At 42.6% G+C, this 25,441-nt stretch overlaps 1 protein-coding gene across 6 annotated transcripts in view; it reads left to right on the top strand.

Moving 5' to 3' along the window:
- The window catches only part of SH3TC2 (SH3 domain and tetratricopeptide repeats 2), a 58,921-nt gene that overhangs the window by 8,119 nt on the left and 25,361 nt on the right, over nt 1-25,441 (top strand). For 2 of the 6 annotated variants that reach the window (XR_012083740.2, XM_020806988.3), the window contains exons 2-9: nt 7,982-8,101; nt 12,050-12,154; nt 14,029-14,156; nt 15,880-15,985; nt 16,736-16,879; nt 18,814-19,012; nt 19,887-19,960; nt 21,966-22,161. Coding sequence is in view for 5 of the 6 variants with exons in the window: in XM_020806988.3 (XP_020662647.3) it covers nt 7,982-8,101; nt 12,050-12,154; nt 14,029-14,156; nt 15,880-15,985; nt 16,736-16,879; nt 18,814-19,012; nt 19,887-19,960; nt 21,966-22,161 (1,072 nt within the window). In the remaining variant the exon portion in view is untranslated. Of the gene's footprint in view, nt 1-1,773; nt 1,897-4,233; nt 5,105-7,981; nt 8,102-12,049; nt 12,155-14,028; nt 14,157-15,879; nt 15,986-16,735; nt 16,880-18,813; nt 19,013-19,886; nt 19,961-21,965; nt 22,162-25,441 lie in introns of those variants that run through there. The other 4 variants (XM_020807014.3, XM_072990245.2, XM_072990246.2 and 1 more) reach the window with 4 other exon arrangements.

Here is a 25,441-nt window from a genome sequence, read left to right as displayed (position 1 = left end):
GGAGAAGATCATTGTCTCCATGCCAAGGATCTAATCTCTCTCTGACCCATTCCTGCAGAGGAATTTTCCTTCCAGGGGTCCCTCCACAGCTACTGAGAAATATTATACCCTAATCAGTCCTCAATTTAAAGCAACATCCATTCACAATGGGAAATCCAGATTACTACCCTAATTATATATTTGAATATTATCATCATATACAGAGAGTGAGCGAGTGAGACTGCAAACTAAGTTTTTGGATACAATAGATCATTAATATAAAACCAAGAATATTTTCAAGTTAAATTACTTTCACAAACCATTTTGTGTTACAATCCTTAGCTTATGACCACTGTTTTAATAATTATGGGTATAATTTGCTTTAATTGGTTTAAATGTTTGTGTGCTACTGGTATAATTACAAAGAATAGTACATGGTTATGTGTAGGCCTACAATAGTAATTAATCATACTACTGTATATCATACAATGGTGTCATGCATACAATGACATACCATTGGTTTTGCATCAAAGCATGGATACGATGCTATTGCAGTACAGTAAATGCCATCAAGAACTAGAACAAAGGGTCTGAGTTTCACTGCAACCTAATGCTGAACCTGTCACTCTCTCCAATCATAGCATACTTTATTGGATTAGTGTAAAAATAAAGGAGAAAGGAAGAGGTTTCAAAATGGCACTCGAAAATTATACTTTGGGAAGTAGTGGAAATGTAGGAAATGCCTGATGCATTTTGGTCAAACCTTCTTTACAGACACCATTTGGAATCCTCTTTCAAATTAAGGCAAGCACAAGTAGAAAAAGATGCAAATGGCAGACTAAAAGATGAATCATAGAACAATGTGTTCCTTGCATAATTAGGTTGTAAACCGCCGGGAGAGTGCTCTAGCACTACAGGGCAGAGTACAGATGGAAGCAACAAGTAAAAAAACACAACCATGATGGCGTGCACCGCTTGTATACCTGGCAGGCACATTGCACACGTTAGAAGATTAGCATAGGGTAAAAATACCGTATCCGATGTATTAGCATATGTCGGGCGAAACAACCTTAAGTTCTCCTCCCTTGTACTGTACTTTCTTTTTTGCTTTCTTTCTACACCATAGGCAGTGAGCAAAGCCAGCTCTGCAACCTCAGTTGATGGTTAACTAGAGTTGAGAATTCAAGGTTTCAAAGGCACAGAAAGCTATCCTGGAAATCGCGTTTGCAGGTGGCTGGACCAGAACAGCAGGTTCCAGCCCACGAACTGGGCAGCTCCTTGGTCCAGCCCGAGGGCAATCCGGCTGTAAACACTTTTGCGCCTTATTGGCATGCAATCGGCCTCCTGCAAATGCGCCCACCCCGCCACGCACCCGCGCCCTCCTGCATTGTTTTGGGGAGATAAGCGGGGAAAAAGAGGGCGAAAGTCAAAATTAAAAGAGAGAGAGAGAGAGAGAGAAACCAAGGAAACTCCGCCGAGTCCCGGGCGGTGGAGGGAACCAGTTTGCGCCAGCGCTTTTCCCTCTGGCTCTCTCTCTCTCTCTCCGGAGGTGTTTACGGTTTGGCTCCTGGGTAACCTACTGACCTCACCGCTGGCCAGCCTGTGCTGGGAAGCGGCGGCTCCCGCGCGGCTGGCCCGATAAGCCTCCCTCGGAAGAAATTCCACCCAGGGGAGGGGAGGGAGGGGAGCGGGCCGGCGCCGAGGCGCACCTCCGCCCCGCAAGCTTGGCCGCCGTCCTCCTGCGGCAGCTGAGGTTCCCTTTGCGCGGGAGAGAGAGGGGGGTAAAAAAAGGAACGTTTCCCTCTTCGTTTTCACTTCTTTCCACCGCGCGGGTCTCCTGGACTGGGGGGGGGGGGGCGCGCGGCAGCAGCATGTTGGGCGGCCACGTGAATTTCTCCAGAGGAGCCACCGAGTGAGGTCAGTATTCCCGCCGGTTTTTTGCCGGCTTGCTTCAGGGGCTCTTTTCTCGCTCCGGCCCGAGACCTGCCGCTCCGTCTGGCTGCTGCCGCCTTGCTGTCCTGTGGGAAACCTCCTCGTCAGTCCTTTTCGCGCCTCGCAGGCAGCGTCCCCCCCCCCCCCGGGTCGCCGGCTCTGCCGCCTACGTTTGCTGTAGGAACAGCGAGGCGGCCAAAGCGCTCCGGCAGCGACGGGCGGCTCGTGATCCGAGAGGGGAGGGCTCCCCGGCGAAGTTTTGGGGGTGAAACGCGCCTCCCGCCACAGGGATGGCGGGACGGAAAGGACAGCCAAAGGCTGTGTCTGTCTCGACTGCAGCGTGGGCTGTTCCTCTTCTTTGTTTCCTCTCCAAGGCAAAAATCGGCAACGTCACTTTTTGGGGACTACAGCTCCCAGAATCCGCAGCCAACATGGGGGTGCTGGGCGTTGTAGTCCCGATGTTAACTTTTCAAGCTCTGGAAGTGCTGTGGTGCACCGCTTCTAGCTAGAATTACTTCATGATCTTAATATATGTGGATGTCTTTGCTGTGATTTCCCTTTGCCCTGTAGTCAGCTGTGGCTGTAGAGATGTTTCTGGGCAGTAATTCTCATCGGCTTTGGCCAGTGCTAAAGGATAGTGGGAGCAGTAGTTCCTTGTGATGTGAACGGCTGCATGCTAGAGCAACAGATCAGAGACGCAAGAACCTCGACTCGAAAGTAGCCTTATAATGGGATCTCTCCCCCACCATCCTTCAAGGAATCCAGGCTAAACTATTTGAGGGTGCCCTTTTTTTCCTCCTCCTATTAACTTAGTTGGAGAGGGTAGGTGGAGAGTGAGAATGTCTGTGTGTCTTATTCACAACCACATAAATATGATTTTCATAGCAGATCCAATCAGCATCTTCCAATCTTCTAAGGACAATGCTGGTCTCATTGACTTACTGAACAACTACCAAGCCACTGGGAATACTTGCAGGTTAGGCAAAATTAGAAGTCAAAATAATGTCTGAAGGAATTCAGAAAGCATTGTATCATGCAGTGTAATCCTATGCATGTTGATTCCAGTAGGTGCATATAGGATTTCAACCTTCTATGTTGCCTTGTCTCCAATGTATGTCTGAAAGAGGATGTTAATTTTTGGTCTTCAAAATTAATGGTGTGAAGATCTGGTCACATAGATAAGTACAGTACTGCGAACACTCTTTGTAACTTGTAAATACACAACAGTAACACTGTCCAGACCTGGGCAAAATGTGGCCCTCCAGATGTTGCTGAACTGCAACTCCCAGCAATCCTAGCCCACACAGCCAATAGTGAGGATTGCTGGGAGCTGCAGTTCAGCAACATCTGGAGGGCCACATTTTGCCCAGGTCTGGATGAAGATTTCTGGATAACTCAAAAGGTTGTACAACTTTTTGACCTTTGCCTTGGTCCTAATCAATATATTGCACATCTGAAGATTTGAGTTTTTATATTTCTTATCAACCAAAAGGGGTAGCTTGTTCTTATAAATATTTTATGAATAATACTAAATGATATGAACACTACATGAATAGGTAGATCCTGGATGATAATGTGGATAAGCAACAATAAAATACGTGGCTTTAATTAGGCTCTCTGCAGGCTGAAACTGAGGGCTTCAGATGCACAGTAGAATATCAAGTTATTTGCACTAGGTATTATAAAAAAAATTATAAAGCAAGCTGTAAGTGATATGTCTAGGGCCTGTTACAAAGAAGCAATTCATATCAAAGCTGCATATCCAAAGATAGCATCAACAGATACATGTATAGGCACAATCAAATTGCAAAGAGCATTGTTTCACCAATCAACAAAGTCTTGCAAGTTATTCACATCTTTTCCTACATATTATGAATTCCAGCCACTTCTAGTTTTAGAAAGCAATATTGAAATACTAGATTGGGATAAGCAAGTTATCACAAATAAAACAGTTGATTTTTAGAAGTTGGATGTTATATTTCTGGATAAGCAACAAGGAAAAACATACCTTGTAAAACTTGGAGTTCTCTTAAGAAGCAGCCTCAATAGTATAGAAAGTACAAAAAATGCAAAATACCAAACATTAAGGCAAGAAGTTAAAAGAATATGGAAATGGGATCTGGTTACCCTCTTCCTCATACTTATTTCAACAGTGAGAATGGTTCCAGAATCTTTGTTTACCAATTCAAAACAATTGCCAATAGCTGCTACTTTGCTTTCTGAAATTAAAAAAAAATCAGTTATTTTGCAAACGTCTGGCCTGTAACTTCTAAGGACTGAACTTTTAAGCTTGACTCATTGGTCCACCCTATGTACCAGAGAATGCTGAGAAATAAGAAGTACAATTTAATAGTAATAGTAATAATAATAAAATAATGTGATTTGCTTGTCATTTTATCTGCATCTGTGATTGCAAGTGAGCAGCAAGGACTGATGGCTGTTATGTGTGTGGCTCTTTCCTGGGTGAATTACTCTTGAGAAAACAGGGATGATTTTGAATGTGCACTCTGATAATTGAAAAGCTAGGTAATATTAATAAATAGATGTACACATCTCTAATAAATGTATGGTAGGAAAAAAGAGGGCAGAGACTGGATACCTAGTGTGGTGTAGTAGTGGCTAGCTTTCTACTTTAACTTTTCACTTGCTGTTTTCAGTTCTACAGCAGGGGGCAAAATTAGATTTGCAGGGGATGGGGTTTGCATACATAGTGTACCTCATTTGCATAATAAGCCATTTTATGCCTCCCAGACATCTGGGTTTTCCATGCCTGTCTTTGTGGAGAACCCAAGCTTGTCTTGTGCAAGACTTTTCTGCACCACCCACGATAGCACAGAATGCCAAGAATGTATTGCCTGGCATCTGTGATATGATCTAAAAAGGCAGCGTGGAGGAGAGGCAAGCCATTGGGCTTGAAGAGTTGGCACTAAGCAGCTACCACAAGTTGGGTAGACAGACTGGCCACACCTCCCACCTTCCAAAGGCAAGGCAGCCATCAAAAGATGCATTGTGCTCACTGAGAGGTTGCTTTCTAGCAACCAGCAGGGTACTTGATACGGTGGAAAGTTACATTGGTCTCGGCTTGGTGCTTCTTGAAAGAAAACTGCTGGTTTGGGGGCTGGATGGGATGGTAAACACATGGGTTGTTGTTTTGGTTGCCCTTTTCAGAAGAAATTCTCATTGTGGCCTGCAGGTGAGTTGTCCGTAGCTTCCTTGTAGCAAGAGCCCATCACTTTTCTTGACCCTGTGTGTGCGCTGCTCCACTGGACTTTTTAACTTGGCATGTGTAGCTAAGTAACCCAATACAGTAAGACTGAATACAGACTACCATCTAAAAAGACTGTTATCTCCCTTTTGTTTCTTGTGCTTTCATCAGTATCTAAGGGGTTGATAGGGTAAAACAGGAGGCCAGACTGGCCCCACCTTTGCTGTCCTTCGGAGCAAGGCAAAGGCTTTTCTCTTTAGGCCTGCTTTCCCTCAACGACTGCCTACAGGAGTGACTGGCCACATGGCTGGCTACATGAGTGACTTTTAGATGGATTGTTGTGCATTGCTGCTTTGACTGGTCTTTTGTACTATTTGTGTTTAACGTTTCTCAGAGTGGTATTTGTTTGTTCCTTTTTAGTATTTGCATTGTTTTAGCTTTAATAATAGTCTTCTAATGATGTAAGTTGCCTCTTTATACTCACTGTTCTTCGCTTTAAAATATTGTCTTTTAATGATGTAACCCACTGTTGTATACTCATTGTTTTCAGCTTTAAATACTGTTATTCAGGGATGTAAGCAGCCTTGGATTCTTTTTAAGGAGAAAGGTGGGGTAAAAATGTTCTAAATAAAATAAATAAAAGCCCCAATGTATATCTGCGATATTGGGTTTTTATTGCTTCCTTGTGGAGAATACACTGTGTGAGCCATTTCTATCTTTTCCCCTTCCAGGCTTCTAAAAATTATAATGAAGTTTGCAGAGCATGTGTGCTGATAATGCTGTGCAGTGGTGCCTCGCAAGACGAATGCCTCGCGGGACGAAAAACCCGCAAGACAAATGGTTTTTGCGATTGCTGTGGTGCCTCGCAAGATGACTTCTATGGCCGTGCTTCGCAAAATGAATGTTTTTCGCAAGACCGATGCCTCGCAAGACGAATGAATTATTTTCATCTTGTGAGGTTCCCATAGGAATGCATTGCAATGCATTCCTATGGGAAACTGCTTTTTGCAAGACAAAAATTTCTCAAGACAGCGCTACTTGCGGAACGAATTACTTTCGTCTTGTGAGGCACCATTGTATTTTATATTGTATTTAAAATTATTGTGGGTCAGTTCTGATTTATAGCAACGTTTCTCAGGGTTTTCTAGGCAGAGAATACTCAGAAGTGGTTTACCATTTCCTTCTTGTGGGGGCACTCTGGGATTGTGCAGCTTGCCCAAGGGTACAAAGGCTGGCTGTTCTCCCAAGAGGCAGAATGAGAACACAGTGATGAATCAATCTCCCAACTCGTATGTTTCAACTCACTGAACTCTAGCCAGCTGTAATACTTACATGCCATCAATGTCCAGGAACTTGTCAGTAGAACAATTCAGTTTCATTGCATTGTGGCAAGATGTGGTATTCTAGGGCAGTGGTTACTCGGATGTTTTTGAACTGCAACTCCCAGAAACCCCAGCCAGCACAGTTGGTGGTGGAGGCTTCTGGGAGTTGCAGTCCAAAACTCCTGAGTAACCCAAGGTTAAGAACCAGTGTTCTAGGGCATCCTGTTTATGGTTGTAAGACAATGATCCTCACTTTGCCTTGATGGGGAAGACTCAGTTGCTAATATTTTCTTGATGAGGAAGGTTTGTACTAATAATCTGAGAAATGCTTGTTTTAATGAAAGCTGAACATGCAAGTCAGCTATCAGCAATCCAGATTAGAGAACAGGATAGATGCTGTGTTTGTTGTTGATCCATAATTATTTCTGAATTGAACATTGTATGTGATCAATCATTTACTTCTTTTATTTCTGAACAGTATTGAAACAGGCACAATACTGCTTCCTCTGTCTTTTATTTCACTTTAACCAATAATTAAGACTTGGATCAGGTAATGATTCCAATTGGAATAGGTTCATCATTTGATAGCAACATCTGGAGCTTGTTCTGGTGTTAGCTTTGCTTTGTTGCCTTTCTGTGTCCCTTGGGTGCTCTCAGAAGTCTTGTAGATATGGGAAATGCCATGACATGTCTCTTTCATTTACTTGCATTGCCATAATTTTCGGAAGAAGAATAAATGGCATGGGAAGGGGTCTGAAGTCCTTTTATGTGTGATTTGGGGCATTGAAGAGACCACAGCAGCATGACCAAGAGGAGCCATGAATGCAGTAGCTCCCAGACTACAAGGGTGACATCCACAGGGGTTCAACGTTGTGATTGCCTGCGTGTGTTACCCCATACCACCTCAGCACCTGTGCTTTTCTCTAAAGTCTGTTGTTGCATTCAACTTCAAGCCATCAGCTGGTACTGTGACCAAGTGTAAATTAACCAGTAACACAGTTTTTAGGCAAATGTCAGTCTGAAATACCAACAGGCACTCACTCCTTCTTTCCCCTCTAAATCTTTGTTAATTTTTAATTGGTGTGTGGTCAAATAGTAAACCTTAACCATGGATACTCAGCAACCTTCCTTCTGTAAATATCCTACAAGAAGCAAAGATAACATCTTGTTTTAACATTAAGCACCAATTTCAGCAGGAGCTGCTTCTAATAGCTTGTGCTATCCCTGAGACTAGTTTCAGTTCATTTAGATAAACAGACCAATTCCCTCTTTAAAGGCAGTTATGATTAAAAATAATAGCTAAATAATTGTGATTGGCAGAGTCATGCCCTGCATCTTCTTAGCCAAAAAAAATCTTGTGAGACTTGCAATAAGAGAGGGAGCAAGAGAGCCCATTGATTGTGTTGAACAGGAGCTGATTTCCTTGTTTCTGTCATTTTTTATGTACAGGAATAGGGCACTTTTGAATTTTTTGTAGTCTTTAATATATGCTTTTATCCCATACTGTATCTCCTCTGCTTTCTGGCTCCATGCATTCCATCAGGTGACGAGTCATCGTCTTGTTCCTCTGTCCAACCTGTGTTCCTGGCCAGTTGGTCCAATCTTCAGCAGCCCTCAGAGGAAGCGCGAGAAAGATGTCTCCAAGATGCAAAAATGGCATCAGGTATGTTCCACAGAAAACAAAGCCTTGTTTTCTCTTCAGAAGTGTGTATCAGTCATGGAAAATAAGGTACTTTCAGTTGTGGCTAATCTGGGACTGTTCTGGTGCCCTTTTCTGGTAGAGGTTGCACTGTAGAATGAATCTGAAAGCCTACTTTAGAGCAGGCTGTTGCCTCTATGGTCACCTTATGAGTGAGTGACCTCCAAAATGTCCTGTCATTAACTGCCCAGTTTAGCTCTTACAAACTCAAGACCAGACTAAACAGGAGAATAATGGCCCAGCACAGGAGGGGCAATGGCTCAGGACCTCAATCAGCAGTGTTCCTTCATTTGAAGGACAAAGGACACTCATTGGATGACCAAGATGTACTCACTTTGGTTTGAGGACATACATGTGTATATAGAAAATCCCTCGCTCAACAGGGGTTGAGGTCCTAGATACAACCTGTCTCCTATTTATCATGCTGCCCTTTCATCCATCCCTAGAAAGATTACCACACACACCAGAAAGACCACTGTTAACAACTGTTAACAACCCATGACAGTGGGTGGAGAAGGACTGCACAAGTGGGATTATCTGTCACCCCCCATCACTTGTCTTTCTAGCAAGCTTATTCAGACCAGGGGGAAGTGAAACCAAGGTGGAGGATATTATATCAGGGATCTCCTACCAACTCTCTTCAGACTGAAGAAGTTACTTGGATGAGCAGCGAAATGTTTCAACCTAACAAGAAAGAAGTCCAGTTGCCATGACTCAACTTCCAGATAACCTCACCTGGATGACTGAGAATCTTCACAGATACATGGCTTCCTTCAATCCATCTCATATTTACTCTTCCTCCTTTTCTGTTGCTTTAAACTTTCCTAGCATTATTGTCTTTGTTCCAGTTTAGCTGTGACCAGAATGGTGATCATATAAAAAATGAAGAAGCCTCTAAACTCACAGTTCAGAATGGCTTTTGTCTTTGTTCTTGGGTCTGTTGAGATTCTTCTTTTCTAGGAGGTGCCAAAGGGTTGATAATAAGTCAAGAAAGACTACACTAGCATTGCTAATGTGTGGCTGTTAGCTGTAGTAAATGTTTGCATTCTGAGGACTGTCACTTGCTCATTTCACAGGTTGGAAGAAATCTGTTATGTTTTTCATTAGCCAATGTGTAAAATTCAAAGAGTGGGTCTGCTTTGCAAATCTCTACAAAGAAAGCAAAAAGAAGGGGGAAGACTTCATTTACTTGTTTGGAAATCCTGGTAGAGGACAATATTTTCTTTGTAGTTATAATATGGTTTACAGTTCCAAATAGACTAGGAAAGCTGTTAGTGAAGTAGTAACGTTTTAAGTAAACCTACTTATAAAAGAATGCCATTGTGTATAGCTAGTACTTAGAATACATTTTGTCTGTCAGCCTGGCACAACTAGCAAATAGCATAGTGGATTTGTGTTTTAATAAACCTGGGGCATCATTAATATACCATATTTTTCGCACCATAAGACACACTTTTTTCCCACAAAACGGGGGTGGAAGGTCTTGCGTCTTATGGAGCGAAGAAAACAGATTATATTTTCCTGTTTTCTTCTCCTAAAAAATTGGTGCGTCTTATGGAAAGGTGCATCTTGTGGAGCGAAAAATACGGTAGTTAGTGCCTAAATTTCCTGAGCCCATTAGCTTTATAACTGTGCTTTATGTGTGCACTTTGCTAGATTTTTTTTTCAGTGGTTATGGCATGTTTCAACTTCTCTCATACAATGGATTAGCAAAGACTTATGCAAATCTACTCCTTGTCTTTAAGTACAGAAGTAATGAGGAGGACCCTTTTCCCTTTGGTTGTTTCTACAGACTCCTGTTGCTACCTAGATCAGCACAGAAGTAAAAAAGGAACTCTCAGAAGCTCTGGGGAAGCTGCTGAGAACAGGCACTCTCCTTATAGAGAGATGTCTGTGGAGCTTGTAGTCATAGAACATATGCTCTCAGGAATCTTCTCTCTCTTTCTCAGACTCACACTCACTCTCTCTCTCTCTCTCTCTCACTCACTCACTCACTCACACACACACACACACACACACACACACACACACACACACACACACACACACACACACACACACACACACACACACACACACACACACACACACACCTTGACTCCAGATTGATTTCCTACTTGGTCTGTCTTTTTGTTTGCTGAAAACATTTTTACTGAACCTCTGCACTTTGCTCAAGGTGCCTTACATGAAACCTATAGTAAAATGTCAGAATAAATAGACAGCAACTGAAAACAAGGACTGCAACAACCCAAACCACCTCAGCCACCATCTACTAGAACAGTGGCCCCCAACCTTGGATCCCCAGATGTTCTTGGACTACAACTCTCAGAATTCCTGGCTATCACAGCTAATGGTGAAGGCTTCTGGGAATTGAAGTCCAAGAACATCTAGGCTACCCAAGTTTGGGAACCACTGCACTAAAAGGTTTTTTCAGTCATCTTTAGCAGCTGTGACTAGTTTAGTTTCCAAAAGATTGCTTAAGTAAGTGAGACTCACTTTGCTTCCCAAATCTTTAACTGGGAAGTACACTTAAACCATGCACCTTCCCCAAGTAGTTGGTAGTGAAACCAGAGGTCTGAGGATAAATAAATCTATCTGTTCCTTTATACTGCTAGTTGTCTTCCATTCCACTTCTCCATGAACATGGAAATTGCCACAAAACATTATTACCATATTTTTCCGTGTTTAAAATGACACTTTTTACTTAAATAATTAGACAGAAAATTGAGGGTCATTTTATACACGGAAGGCAGCAGCTTTCCCTGCCTTTTACGAAGCCACAGGGTAAAGCAGCCGTGAAAGAATGGCAGGATTGCACCCCTTTAATCCTGAAGCAGCCATGGACTTCAGGACCAAAGGGGTGCATGCGATCGTGCAAATTTTCTAATTTGGGGGTTAGAAAAGGGGGTCGTCTTATTCATTGGGTCATCTTACAAACAGAAAAATACAGTAACTTCCAAACGAAGAATGGAAAAATAAGCATAAAGTCCCGGCTGAGGTTCAGTAATAAAAGCAAGGAAAAATCATGGCTTTTGCCCAAAGCCACTGAACGAGTCTTGCCAAAGATATTTTGCTGCCTCAGGTGGAGCAGCACATGGTGTTCACCTGTGTCTCACTCAAATCAAGATGCGTAGTAGCCGAAACCAGTCACTATGAGAAGTGTGGGTAGAAATTCCCATGGATCCCTTTCCCCATTCCCAACAGTAAAAATATAGTAATAGTATAAAAAATAAACAATACCGTGTTTCCCTGAAAATAAGACAGGGTCTTATATTAATTTCTGCTCCAAAAATGCATTAGGGCTTATTTTCAGGGGATGTTTTATTTTTTTTTTCCATGTACAACCATCTACATTTATTCAAATACAGTCCTGTCATCTTCTGGTTGCTGCACAATGGCAGAGGGCAGGGTTTCACTTAACTAGGTCTTATTTTGGGGTAGGGCTTATATTACAAGCACCCTGAAAAAATCATACGAGGGCTTATTTTCAGGTTAGGGCTTATTTTCAGGGAAACAGGGTAGTGTGCTCCCTTTTCATGACAGCTAAAATCTGCTGTCTGGGGCAGAGGGTTTTGCTTGCCTAATGGTAGGGCTGCCCCTACTTTGGGAACGTCATGTCTCTTGCCTTCGACCTTGCCAATTGACATAGTCCTAGAACCTTATAAGGGGGGGGGGGGCGGTGCTTGGAAACACAGTGTTAAAAAGGTCACAGGCTAGGAAAGAGCTTGTAGAGGTCTTGGGGAACTGCTGTCACTCAAAAATACTATCTTTGGACTTGACTGTCCATTGATCTGCTGGGCATTTGGCAGCCCCTTTTATATCCCGGGGTCCCCATATATTATGCCCTTGCTTTACCTCTTCTTTTAAAAAGAGGTTGACAGTGGTCCTTCTGCCTGCATGATGGCTTCTCAGGTTATCCCAGGGAATTGGATCCAGGAAGTCAGCCTGTGCAGATAGGAGAGGGCACTCTGGAAACAGAATCCGTATCACTGGCTGTAGGGGAAGGGTTCCCAAACGGTAAGTTTTTGTTTAATTTTTGCTATGTGTTTTTAACATCTGTAAAGAAAGAGCAGGCAAGAGAGAGAAGACTCAACATTATCTCTCTAGAGGAGGTATGGCCACTGAAGTGCTTCTGCACTGCTAAAAGATTAAGATTAATAAGATACCAACAGGAAAACAGGCAAAACAAGAAGAGAGTTTATAAGACATTCTAGGTATCCGTTCTGAAGACTGCAAGAAGGGTCAAGTGGTGGACCAATGTCTTCTGTCCAACATCTTTCTGTCATCTAGAAATCATTCAGAGTTTGTATGTAAATGTCATTTACATTTATTGGGAGGCATATGCCATGATCTAAAGGACAGCAAGCATTTCCTCGTAGATGCTCTCAAACAGCCACTAATTCCCCTTGTGGGAACTTCCTCTGAGTTTAGTTACAGAGAAAGGTTATGTTAAAAATGCTGGGCACATCCTGATAAGGAGTGTTTCTGAGTGGTGGTGAGAGGTGATTAGGAGAGGGGGAGAGGTTTCTGTTTGTGACCATTGAGGAAGAAGCAACCTGAGATAAGTAGCACATTAATCTCTTCTAATTGTCTACAATAACCACCAAAGATGTAGAAAAGAAGCCAGCCTGGGTGGCCTCAGTGTAGGGTATACTGCCTTTGTAGTTTGCTTTGGGGAGGTAGTGGAAAAAATGTTTTGCTGTACAAAGTATATTACGCTGGTTTTGTCAAGTATTGTATTGCTGTAATTTCCCATGTCCTGGTTAGGCCTTGGCAGGCATTTCAGAAATAAGCACAGTCTGTCTGTTACCTGAGAGAAAGGTCACAGAAATTGATTAAACTGAAGTATTTAGTATTTTCAGTGCTGTTTACTGAGTACATTTCAACTGCTCTTTGCATGAGTCTTCTGTAAGAGGTGAAAGATTCAAAGTGACAGATGCCACAGTGTAAATACTGCTGGAGAACCTTCCCTGAAGTACAGTATTCTCCCCCATTCTGGGACTCTAAATTCACCTAATTTTTTTTCTCCCCAGACATCTGTTGTTTGCAATATGGAGCTTGTCCCCAACAAAACCCTAAAGCCATCTTTCGAGTGTTTGGCGTCTAGCAGTAGGTAGAGTTTTCAATCCTACAGTATATCTGCCTATGTACGATGCAGCTTCATAGATGGCAGTCATTCTAGATCTATTGTCTTTATGCTCTCAGCCAAACTCACAGAAGGAGTGAGAAAAGGAACAGTGCATGAGAGCTTTAAATCAGAAGATTTCCAATCTTAGAGCTGCATGCGTCCTCCAGGCCTTATCTGTACCCCTCTTTAGCAGGTGATCCCCTCTCTCACTGCTGGATCTCTGTTTATTGTTTTTTTTTTTTAATTTTTGCAGTTAGGATCATGGGAAAGAAGGACTGTTCTTGCCCTACTGAAGGTGGCTGGGGAGCAACAACCCCAGAGGTGTCAGGATCAGTGCTTCTGCCCCATTATTGGAATAAAAAACTGATTGGTCTTGCTGGAAGGGGAGGGCGAGAGGATCTAGCCACTTTCCCGCCCTTCAGTGTGATCCTGAGTTGACTGGAACTGGCTGTTTTTGTGCTGCTAATAGTAGTGTGGCCACTGGAATCCTGAAGCAACCTTTTTCATCCCTGCCAGCCCTCTTCAGCTAAATGACTAGGATAGGGATTCATTCCATGCCAGAAGTCTTGAACATTCCTACCATCACAGTGTATATATGTGTAAGTAAGTAGGAGGGTGCAGGTGCATATTGTACATTTACATGCATATGTATAGTGCTGCATCCCCTACAGCTGATACCACTCTTGGGGCTGAAAAGTTGTTCAGCGTTACTATTTATATAACATTATCCCTCTTTTAATTGTCCCTCCCTCTCATTTTGAAGAAATTTCCCTCACATTTTCTGTCAAGAGTCGTTCTGGACAAAGCCTCAATCCTCAGCTTCAAGAAGCAGCAAGAAAGAAACTGTGGGCCCTGGAGAATGATGACAAAGATGTCTGTGCTCTTTTCAAGGTAACTCTGTTGTCATATTGTTTGAAAATTGCTTGATAATGGCCTGAATCCTATTTGGGATTTACAGTGGAGTACGTTAATTGTGTGAACTGTGATTCTAAATTGCCTAACTGAATTGCAGTTAAAAATTTCTGGTCTCACACGAAGTCATGCAACTGTCGTGTAGCCAGGAATGCTAGTAGGAACTCATTAATAAGCAGCTATTCACTGCCAGAGTTTATGCAATTCCACTTGCAGAATTCCCCAATAGGATTCTGTCCAGCAAGTTAAAGCGTTGATTCATCTTGTCTAGGTAATCCCTATTCTGATTGGCTGTAGTTCTTCATTATCTCAAGCAGAAGTTGTTCACAGACTTTTTGCTTGAGATCGTTTACATTTAAAACATCTGGGCTTGAACCAGGGGCTTTCTTCATGCAAAATGTGTGTTCTAGCACTGATTTGTGGCTCCTCTTTGCATTCTTTGGTGTGCTGCATAAACCATACAGTGATGTGCTATCATCTCCTTTTACTAATTTTGCCACACTTATCACTATATTAGATACTGACGTGACTGCAGGAAGGTATGGAAATCAGAGCTGTTCACAAAGCCTATAGGATGAAAATATGGCCATGTTTAAAATATATATACATATATATAAACATTTTCAAAACATATTATCCATCCTTTGAGTTCAGGCTATCATGCACAATTCATCTCTCTCCATTCTTGTTCTATTATCATGTGAGGCAGATATAGGCTAACTGATAGAGACTGTTTCAGGATCACCTGTTACTCTCCATGGCTCTGAAGACTTTGGATCGTCCCAGAGTGCAGGACACATAACAATAGGCTCAAGATACAGGAAGCCAAATTTCAGCTGAATATCAGAAAAAACTTCTTAACTGTTAGAGCAGTATGACAATGGAGCCGATTACCTCAGAAGGTGGTGAGTGCTCAAATGCTGGAGGTATTCAAGAGAAAAACTGGGCAATCATCTATCCAACTTGCTTTGATTTGATCCCTGCATCGAGCAGGGGGTCGCACTCGATTGCCTTATAGACACCTTCCAACTCAACCATTCCATGTGTCTGTGACTACTGGTCCTTTGTCCCAGCCAAGTACTAGCTATAACACAAGAGAAGTATTTCAGGATGACTTTAAGGAGAAGACATTAGTAGTCTCGCAGGAGCCCTGAAGGGGAAAAAAAGCTAAGGTGGCAAAAATAACTCAGTAGGAGCTGAGTATGCTCAGTAGGTGCTCTGTGTTTACAATGAGAAGAGGAGTGGAAAATGAAGTGGAAGGCAGAATGGAATGGAACGGTCTATTCTGAAAGAAGTCATGGCTAATTGGTTGGCTGGCTGGAACACTGAACAGGAGGACTCTGTTTCAGTGTTTTGCTGTAGGTTCCATTTTTAAGAATGGATCCATAATCTGTGTAGGGCTGGACTGAGTTGTATTATGCTCTAATCCTAGCATTAGGCATAGAATCATGGTCTAGAAGTTGCAGATGTTGCCACTCTAATTAGGAAAAAAGAAGACCATAATTCATAATATGAGGTATCAAAGGAAATGTTATTTCAGGGTTTCTTTGCTGAAGACCTGGAAAATCTCATCATCTTTTTGGTCTCTCTCTCTCTCTCTCTCTCTCTCTCTCTCTCTCTCTCTCTCTCTCTCTCTCTCTCTCCCTCCCTCGCTCTCTCGCCCTCTCTCTCTCTCTCTCTCTCTCTCTCTCTCTCTCTCCAGGAACTGTCAGCCAGACTGGTGTGCATCCTGGCTCAGGAGAATCGCCTTCTGCTTTCCTTCAAGACTATAGAGGAAATCTGGAAGTTTTCAACGTACTTAACTCTTGGTAACTAAATGAAACTGAGGGTGACTGCCATTTTGTGTGGCAATAGTGAGAACAGAACTTGGGGGGCAGGGGGATTTGGACTACAGGTTTTTGACCTACAGTCTCTGAATGTGGCCATCTTGCCATGGGCTTTTAAAGCAGAATTGTGATATAAGAGGCATGAGGTTTGTGGGCCTCGTTCCCATTTTTCCTTTTACCATCTAGTTTATCACACAGCTCATCTCTCAAAGCCAACAGCCAGGGAGGCAAAATGAGGTTTGGGGAGTCACAGGGCTTTGTGTCCAGTAAGACACCATGAGGAAGATGGGAAAAAGAGACCAAGTTAGTAGCTGGGATTTTCTGTTTATAAAAACCTGGAAAAAGAGCTATGCATGAGAAATTGCTGGAAATCATGATCTAAAGGGGGGTTATTGGGTCAAGGTAATGACAGTCATCAAGTAGGCAAATAGAACTGAAAATTTAGTTCAGTTGATGGTTAATTATTTAATTAAACTAGCAACTTGTGGGATTAAAAACTGGTTTACTACTTTGAAATTTGCAGTTTAATCATATTTATGGTCATTTGAATGCTGTCTACTTTGGAAACATTTTGCCTGTTAGCTTAAGGAATATATGGGCTTCACTTTTAGACCTAAAGCTGTGTGATGTGCTCCCTGAGCAAATGGTTACCTCAGTATTTGCATTTTTATTTGGGATGGAGCAGGGAACTGTGTTACATACTTATGTTCTCCCCTTGTTGTGATGGATCAGGCTATGTAGGTTGCTGTTTGGAGCACCTTCTCTTCACCCCAGAGTATTGGCTGAACTGTGCTCTGGTGGAGGACACAGAGATCACTGTGACCATAGATGAAGATCACATGGCCACCATGTATCTTGGTCTTCTCCTTCAGGAAGGTGAGAAACGTGAAACTATCCTCCTACCCTAATATCTCTTTAGAAGTACACTACGTTTGCGACCTATTTGAATTGATATTGATGCTACATATTCATACAGTGGGCCCCTAAATGTGAGGAATAGGAAGGACAGGGTAGTTCCTTAAAAATGGAGGCAGATGTAACAGAATCATGGATTTCAGAATAGATCTATACTTAGATTCCAAATTTCCAGAGCTGGTTCTGATGACAGGTCAGGCTTGCATTCTTTATTTTTGTTGAGAGGAATCTTTCCAGCAAGAGAGGGCAGTATACAAAGTGCAAGTACCAACGATTATGGGAAGGAAGGACATTAACTGCAGACAATTCACTCCTTTCCACCATTATATGAGGGTCCAACTTCTTCCTCACAGACTTTCACTTCAAGGATTCCTCTTAGAGCAAACAAATTCTAAGCCTCTGTTTTAGGCTGAATCAAGATGATACATCTAAGAAGTGTTGAGAAGAGTTCTCCATCAAGTGGTGAAAGACATCTGTTCATAGCATGTAGTTTTTTGCACTTGCATGTACTTTAGCATACTGTGATTCAGGATTGTGATCTGATTCTTCTCTGGAAGGTAAACACAGGCTTAATCTGCAAATCTGATTGCTGAAGCATGCACCTTTGAGGAAATCCCATTGCAGGAGGGAACGGGTTCATTAGTGAGAAATATGTATTTCCATTTATATGCAGTGTGATGTTTAGAGCCCAATTCATTCATCCAAGTAGGAGCAAGAATATTCTGCGGAGCTTCTCATCATCCTCTAAAATGATCATGAAGAGGGGAGAGATTTCCACCAGAAATTTGTACAGCTGGCACACTTATTAGTTTCATTGCCCACTTTTCACTAAAAGACAGAACCAAAGCAGATTACAAATCATAATCACTACCCAACAATATAGTTCTTGAGAAAAAAAACACAGAACAATCCATTTAAAATTATATTGGGAAGAATCCTCTTAGCACTTGTGAAGTGTAATACCTCTACAGGCATTGTGCTGCACATGAGTCCTTGCTCACAGGAGCAGGAGCCAGAGATCACCCATTCAAGTCACCGTGGATTTCTGCTTGCAGAAGTCTAAAGTAAATACATGCTTACACAAATTGACTGAAAAAGTAACCACAACTATAGTGGTCTTTTTATATCTATACTTGAAAGGGGCATGATTCTGGCCATTGGATCGTAGCAAATATATATATTTGAAAAAAGGAAGACTTTACTTTTTAATTTAATTTAATTTTATCTTATTTTATTGTTTTGGAAGAGAATCAAAGAATGAACCAAAGTAAATCTTCTTGGGGACATATATCTGCCACTGTAGCATTATAAGAAAATAAGACCTTATTCCCACACCTGCTAGGCTAGCCTTTGGAGGTGGTGCAGAACTGCCAGGAAGAGGTATGATTGTAAGGAGGATTGTTTGTATAGAGTAGTGCTTCTCTAACTGGGGTCCCCAGATGTTCTTGGACTGCAGTTCCCAGAAGCCTTTACCACTTGCTGTGCTGACCAGGATTTCTGGAAGTTGCAGTCCAAGAACATCTGGGGACCCAAGTTTGAGAACCACTGGTATAGAGCAGGAATGGAGAATAATGGCCCTCCAGATGTTGGACTGCAGCTCTTATCAGCCTTTCCATGATAACCAGTGATGGAGCATGACGGGAGTTTCAGTCCCATAACATCTGAAGGACCAATATTGATGGAACAGATCAGTTTTATGCAACCTGCTGCCCTCCAGCTGTTCTGGACTACTGCTGCCATCAGTCTCAGCCAGCAAAGGCAGTGGACAAGAATTACTATTATGGACCAAAAAAATTAAGGGCACCAGGTTGGGAAAGACAAGAGTAGATGCTCCTATACTCTTTGCTTGACAAGAACCTTGACCCTTCTTCTTCTTTCTGTCCATCTGTGCACAGGAAACTTCTTTGCCAGGGCAGTGGTCAGTGTCCTTGCAGAAGAAGAAGAGGAGGAAGATCTGAAGTTCTATAAGAATGAGCTAGTCCACGTGAGAGATATTGGGTGTGAAAGTAAATGGGAAGGGACATCTCTGTTGACTGATCAGAGAGGCCTTGTCCCTGTTACAGCCATGGAGCCTTTGTCCCATCCATTTTACCAGTAAGTAGACTAGCTGTGGCAATTTCAGATTAGCTCAGGTGGACCCAAGTAATTTAAAAAAACATTAAATAATGAAAAACATTTCAAACTTTTAGAAGCAAACTTAGAAAAGCCGAAGACCATCATCATTATAAAAAGTCCGCCTGAAGAGTTGGGTCATCAGCTGTTGGTGGAAGGACAGAAGGGAGGGGGCCAGCTTGATCTCCCTGAGGGAGAACATTCCATAATGTGGGAGAAGCCACAGAGAAGGCCCTTCCTCCTGTCCCCATCAGCTGTGCCTGCAAAGGCAATGGGAGTGCGTCTCTCCATGTGAGGTCTTCCCAGCCCCTAAGATCCTTCCCCTGCAGATCCTAAGAGCCAAGAAGGCTCATATGGGGAGATACAATCCTTCAGTTAGTGTGGACCCAAGCTGTATAGGTAATAACCAGCACTTCGAATAAGTCCTGGAAACAGACTGGTAGCCCACGCAGTTGTTCTGTCAGGGACATTATATGCTCTTTATAACTGACCCCAGTCAGTGGTTTGGCAGCTGCATTTTGAACCAGCTGAAATTCCCAAACCATTTTCAGAGGCAGCTCCACGTAGAGGATGTTACAGTAATCAAACCAAGTTGTAACTAGGGCATTTGCCACTTTAACCAAATTGTCCTCATGATCTGGATTTGTATCGTAATTTTAAAAAGGCATTTGGGCTAATTTGCCATGAGCACACCACTTTTGGCCCTGGAACCCGTGTATGAGTGATAAAAGATACGGTACAGAAATTTGCAGCTCTGGTGCAAAAACCTGGTACTAATTTTTTCTCTCAAACCTTGAAACCCAAGCAGACAGTTCCCTGAAGGAAATAAATGGCTCACATCTCTTTGCCTTTGCAGGTGGTTTCTAAAGAACTACCCAATGACCTGTAGCATCTCCAAACAAATCGACGGACCTGACTCTTGGCAGATTGGTGAGTGCAATCTCGTGGGAGCACCTTAAGCTTAAGGTCGGCTTGTTTAAGGCAGATCCAAGGGACACATGTCTCTTCATTCAATGTATGGGCATTAAATGAAGGCCTGTGGGCTACAATGACCTGTTTCTGGCAGGTCTTCTTCTGTATGGGGTGAGTGTCCAAGCTGTTCCTTCTTACATTCATCATTTCCAGTGATGGCTAGAGTCAGGGCTAGAAAATTCCTGAGGACAGTCAATCTTTTGTATCTTTTTCACCATAACGGTCACACACTCCTCCCAGCTCACTAAATACTGTAGTTGCCCATCCGCTCAACAGGTACAACCTCAAAAATGTAGGACTGCATTCTTACAGACGCTTGATGTTACATTGCTACATGATGCTTGCTTTTAAGTAAATATTTAAATGTCTTTGGGAAGGAGGATTTGGACCTCTGCATTCTGCATGCCAAAATTCTGGTGGATCAGGAGAGAGTGAGCATGTGTGGGGGAAAGTGTGTATATTATTTATTATTCATGTAAAATATTTTAACCCTGCCTTTATCAAAAGAACACACAACAGCTTATATCATTAAAAGGACAATATTTAACACTAAAAACAGTTAGTACACAAATATTAAAAAATAATTAAACAAGTATATTACAAATGGTAAATAAAATCATTGTTAAAAAAATCATTTAAAAGCAACAGAGCACAACAATCCAATTTGAAAAAACACTCCCAGGGTTGCCAGTCATTAATGAAAAGCCTTCCCGAAGAGGAAGGTCTTTGCCTGCTTTCAGAAGAACAGCAAAGATGGGGCATTTCCCGTGGGAGGGAATTCCAGAATCTGGGAGCAGAGACAGAGAAGACCCTCTCCCGTGTCCCTACCAAGTGCGCCTATGAGGGTGGTGAGACTGAGAGAAAGGTCTCCCCTGGTGGTCTTAATGCTCGTGCAAGCTCATATGCATTTGAGTGGAGGGGATGAGGACATGGAGGGGGGAGGCATACATGTGTGTGCATGCATATGCATGTGGTTGTGGATGTGTGTATCCATACTCAGCCCCATTGTCATGCCAATCTCTGACTGGCGTGAGGTCAAGTCAGTTCTAACTTATGGCGACCCTTTCCGGGTTTTTTCCAGGTAGAGAATACTCAGATGTGGCTTACCATTCCCTTCTTCTGGGGTCCCCCTGAGAGTGTGCAGTTTGCCCAAGGCCACACATCCAAATTCCAGATTCCGGTTCCTTTGGACACGTATACCATGTTGTTTGTACAATGATTCTGCAGAATAACATCACAATTGCATCTTCTGTAGTATTAGTTGCTATTAGGGCTGAAACCAGAAGCAACAGAGGAAGGTTCCTTAGTTGCTTCTCCAAAGTTATGATTGCTCAATTCTTTGAAAGTCATTACCTTGATTTGCCTTTATTTCTCCTCATGCTTGTGACTGATTGTGTCCATCTGTGTAAACTGTATGCAGGCAAATCTTACCCTCACAGTAACTTTCAGTGACACCAACATGTAGCTCAATCTGATTGGCTACATATGGTTATGGCATCATTACTGTATGATCCCTAATTGACTGGGAACCACACAATGTGGAACACAGAAAGTCCAGTTCAGTAAGATGATACCAAAGTAGCAGGTGAGGAGGACAATCTGTTTTAGTGGTTCTTCCCCCGCCCCCGCCCCCGCCCAGAAGAGAAAGCAACATTGGCTTTACCTTCTGCCCCGTGTTACTTTCACCCTGCAAGCTGAAACCGGCAGCCTTCTTCCTTCTCTCAGAAAGCTTAATTGTCTGTGGAGCAGCCAGCTGCTTCGTCTTAAGAAAAACAAGTTATGGTTTCAGGTGAAGCCCAAGCTACGGGAGAGAAGAGAAATGTTATTGGACACAATGAGACCTTGTTTTCATACTCCAGTTTGCCCTTCTCTGGCCCTGGCTATTGTCCTTCCAGGAAAGAATGGTTCAATTGTTCCATGTGCTGAAGTGAGGGCTGTTCTCCCCCCCCCTTTTCTTTTTCAGGCCAAGGGAGGTGCACAGCCACAGAGGATTACAGAGGGAGAGGATGGGATGAGCTGAGCTTCTACAAGGGTGATCTCATAGAGGTCGTTGGCTTTCTTGTTCCGGGCCTTCAGTGGTTTATAGGAAAGTCGACATCCACTGAGTCAGTAGGCTTTGTCCAGACCAAATGTGTATGTCCCGAGACTTACGAAACAATGTAAGTATGATGTACCCAAAGGAGAAAGAATCAAGAGAGACAAGCATTATTAGGGTTCATTGCATGTAGAAATTCAGTTTTTGGTGTTCTCTCTGTGCACTGAGAGAGAGAGGAGAGATTGCAACAGGGGGCATAAAAAAAAAATTCTTCTTTTACTATGTACTGTACATTTTGTGTGATTGAAAAACAAATGTCCAGACATGTGATATGAAAAAATGGAGACAGGGTGGCATATAGGTTTCCTGAATTAAGATGTGTCAGGCACAAAGTGGTTTAGCAAGGTGTTCTCTATGAATACCACCTGAGTGTTCTGTATAGTCAGTATACAGTCAAAAATGTAAACCATGCAGTTCAATCTTAGGTATGTTTAGCTAGAAGTAAAATAGGATTGCAGCCTTAAATGTTTGGATAGTTTTTCTCCATCTGTCAAGATTAAGAACTGCCTTCTTTTAGAAATGAAGATGAATTTTAGCCTATTTTAGAATCACAAATCATGTGATTTGAAGAGATTAGAAAATAGGTTTTGTGGTAAAATCACCACGGCTAATACCTATCTTACATTGACCTGGGGCCAGTTTATGCCACTAAGAAACTTTGATCTAGTTTGTTTCTTCTTTTGCCTTGAATTTTATATAACTAACAGCAAAACCTACACTGTACAGGAATTAATGCTGTGGAGTTGAGAGAAAGAGGTGGGGCAGTTGCTGTCATCCAGTAACTCTGTCATTCATGGGAAGCAGTATTGTGGCATGTTAGCAAAAAGCCCATACCAATTTCACTTCAGTACTGGATGAAATTTCTCTCTGCATGTATTTTCATTAAGCCTGTAGGACTTATTCTCTCCATTCTGTTGAATAAAATAGGAGAACCTATGCTCGTGTACTTATCACAAGCATATCAGAGGCCATGGATCCATGATCATTGATAATGTGCTTATAATTAAAATGGGCTTGTGGATAAATAAAGTAGTAAACATTAGAAAAAATGCCTTATGGAGGATGGTATAGATGAAAAAAGGCGGATATAGTTCAGGGGTATTTTAGGGCCTTTTATAGGAGAGCTAGATAAGGCTGTTGGAAATGGTTTATGGTATTGAGAACTGTTACCTCTGAAGAGTGGGAATGTTAGTTTTGGATTACAAATCCTAGAATACTGTATGCTGTGGTCAGGGGACACATAGTTCAGGTATTCTGGGATTTGCACTCAGAAAAATAATTTTTCAGTCTCAGTTTCAGTTACTTCCGTATGATAGGAGAACTGGAGTTTCACATTGCCAATTGAGCTATTAAATAAAATGAGAGAGACACGAAGTAGCTGAAGATAGTGTCGTGTCTTTCATTTGTAACTGTTTTGTGTATACAGTGCATGTCTAAGTCTGAAGACTCACCATGGGGCAGGGAGGAACAGAGCAAGTGTTGCTATACATGAGGTAGAACAGACAACTTAAAAGGGAGAAACTGACTTAGTGGGTCAATAAGTAAAATCAGTGTCATCAATTACATGTAGTTCATTTTCGGCCTGGAGTGTTAACAGTTCTACGATGTCTTTTTCAGTGCATGTTTATCTAGATTGTGTGGCACCAGGTCAGATTGTGACCGGCAGCATTTGGCACAGTCCTCCAGTTAGAGGAGAATTACACAGATTATAGGTTGGGAGTGGCACTTTGCCTCTGCTGCGTCTTCTCCCAGCGCCCTTTGGGAGGGGGCAATGCATTGCCAAACCTGGAGCTTCTGTGAAAACACGGAGGATGTTCCTTCTCTCCCCTTTCGCCATACACTCACGTACCTATTCCAGCAGAATGTATGAAGCAGCTGCCAGCAGCACCTTACAGCTTCCCTGTAAGGAAGAACAATCCCCACGAAAGATAGGCACTATAATCAACTGCCTAGCCTTATTCACTGGCCAAAATCCTGTTGACGTTTACGACACACCTAATTTATTCATTTATTCATTTATTTATTTTATATCCCGTCCCTCTCAACCAAAGTCTACTCTGGGTGTCTAACAACACTCAAGAATAATAAAATAACAACATTAATACAATTGAATATAGCAAATAAATTAGGTATGGACAGGAGGGAAGGCCTGCCTAAAGAGCCAGGTCTTGAGTTGGCTCTTAAAAACACCCAGCGAGGGAGCCAGACAAATTTCTGGGGGGAGATTGTTCCAGGGGTGAGGGGCCACTACAGAGAAGGCCCACTTTCTTGTTCCAGAAAGAGCTAGAAGAGCCTTGTGTTGCAGTGGTTAAATTGCTGTAGTGCAGCCAAAACTGTGCTCACAATCTGCAGTTCAATCCCAGGTTGACTCAGCCTTCTATCCTTCTGAGGTCGGTAAAATGAGTACCCAGCTTGCCTGGGGGGGGGCAATGTGTAGCCTGCATAATTAACTTGTAAACCGCCCAGAGAGTGCTTGAAGTGCTATGGGGCGGTCTATAAGATAGGTATTAGCCGTGGTGATTTTTTTCTTTCTCTTTGGGCCTGCCTCATCGTTACGCCCCTCAGCCGCCCATCTTGACTAAAGCGAGTGATTTGAGTAGATCTAGGTGGGAGGAGGCGTTCTGCCAGATATTGAGGTCCTAACTGTTTAGGGCTTTATATGTCATCATTAGTACTCTGAAATCAATGCGGTAATGAACGGGCAGCCAATGCAGGGCAGCCAGAGTAGGGGAGATGTGTTGAGGTTTTCTCATCCCAGTAAGAAGTCTGGCAGCCGCCTTCTGCACCATTTGAAGCTTCCGCATCAATCTCAAAGGTAGCCCCACATAGAGTGCATTACAGTAGTCTAATCTCAAGACTACAAGCGCATGCACCAGAGTGGTGAGGGCCCCCACACCAAGATAGGAATGCAGCTAATGGCAGTCACACAAAGCAGCTTTCATGATCTCAGGCTGTCTAGCACTCAATTGATTTCATAATCAGAGGGTGATAGATTGCTGTCAGACAAGCCACAAAATAACACTCAAAGTATACCTCATGTCCTATGTTCTGCAATCCCAGCAGGGTTTAAGCCACAGTATGGTACATCTTACATTAATAAGGTAGCACCTCCTCTTTATAACTCTGGAGGGGGGGTGTCAAACTAGTTATTAAGGGGATTGCCTATTTGTGCATATTTCAGCAGTGGGATTTCCTGAAAGACACATGGTTTGATCCATTGTTTGTCAGGGTTTGGGATCTTTTCACATTATAGCAATTATGATTTTCTTTTGTATTGCATGTAAATGGTACCAACATAGGAGACAGAGGAATTAAATTCATCTTCTAGCCAGCTCAGATTTAAC

This window comes from Pogona vitticeps, chromosome 2 (assembly GCF_051106095.1).
Source record: "Pogona vitticeps strain Pit_001003342236 chromosome 2, PviZW2.1, whole genome shotgun sequence".
Lineage (NCBI taxonomy): Eukaryota > Metazoa > Chordata > Lepidosauria > Squamata > Agamidae > Pogona > Pogona vitticeps.
The sequence above is the reverse complement of the archived record's forward strand: the minus strand, read 5'-3'. Positions and strand labels throughout refer to the sequence as shown.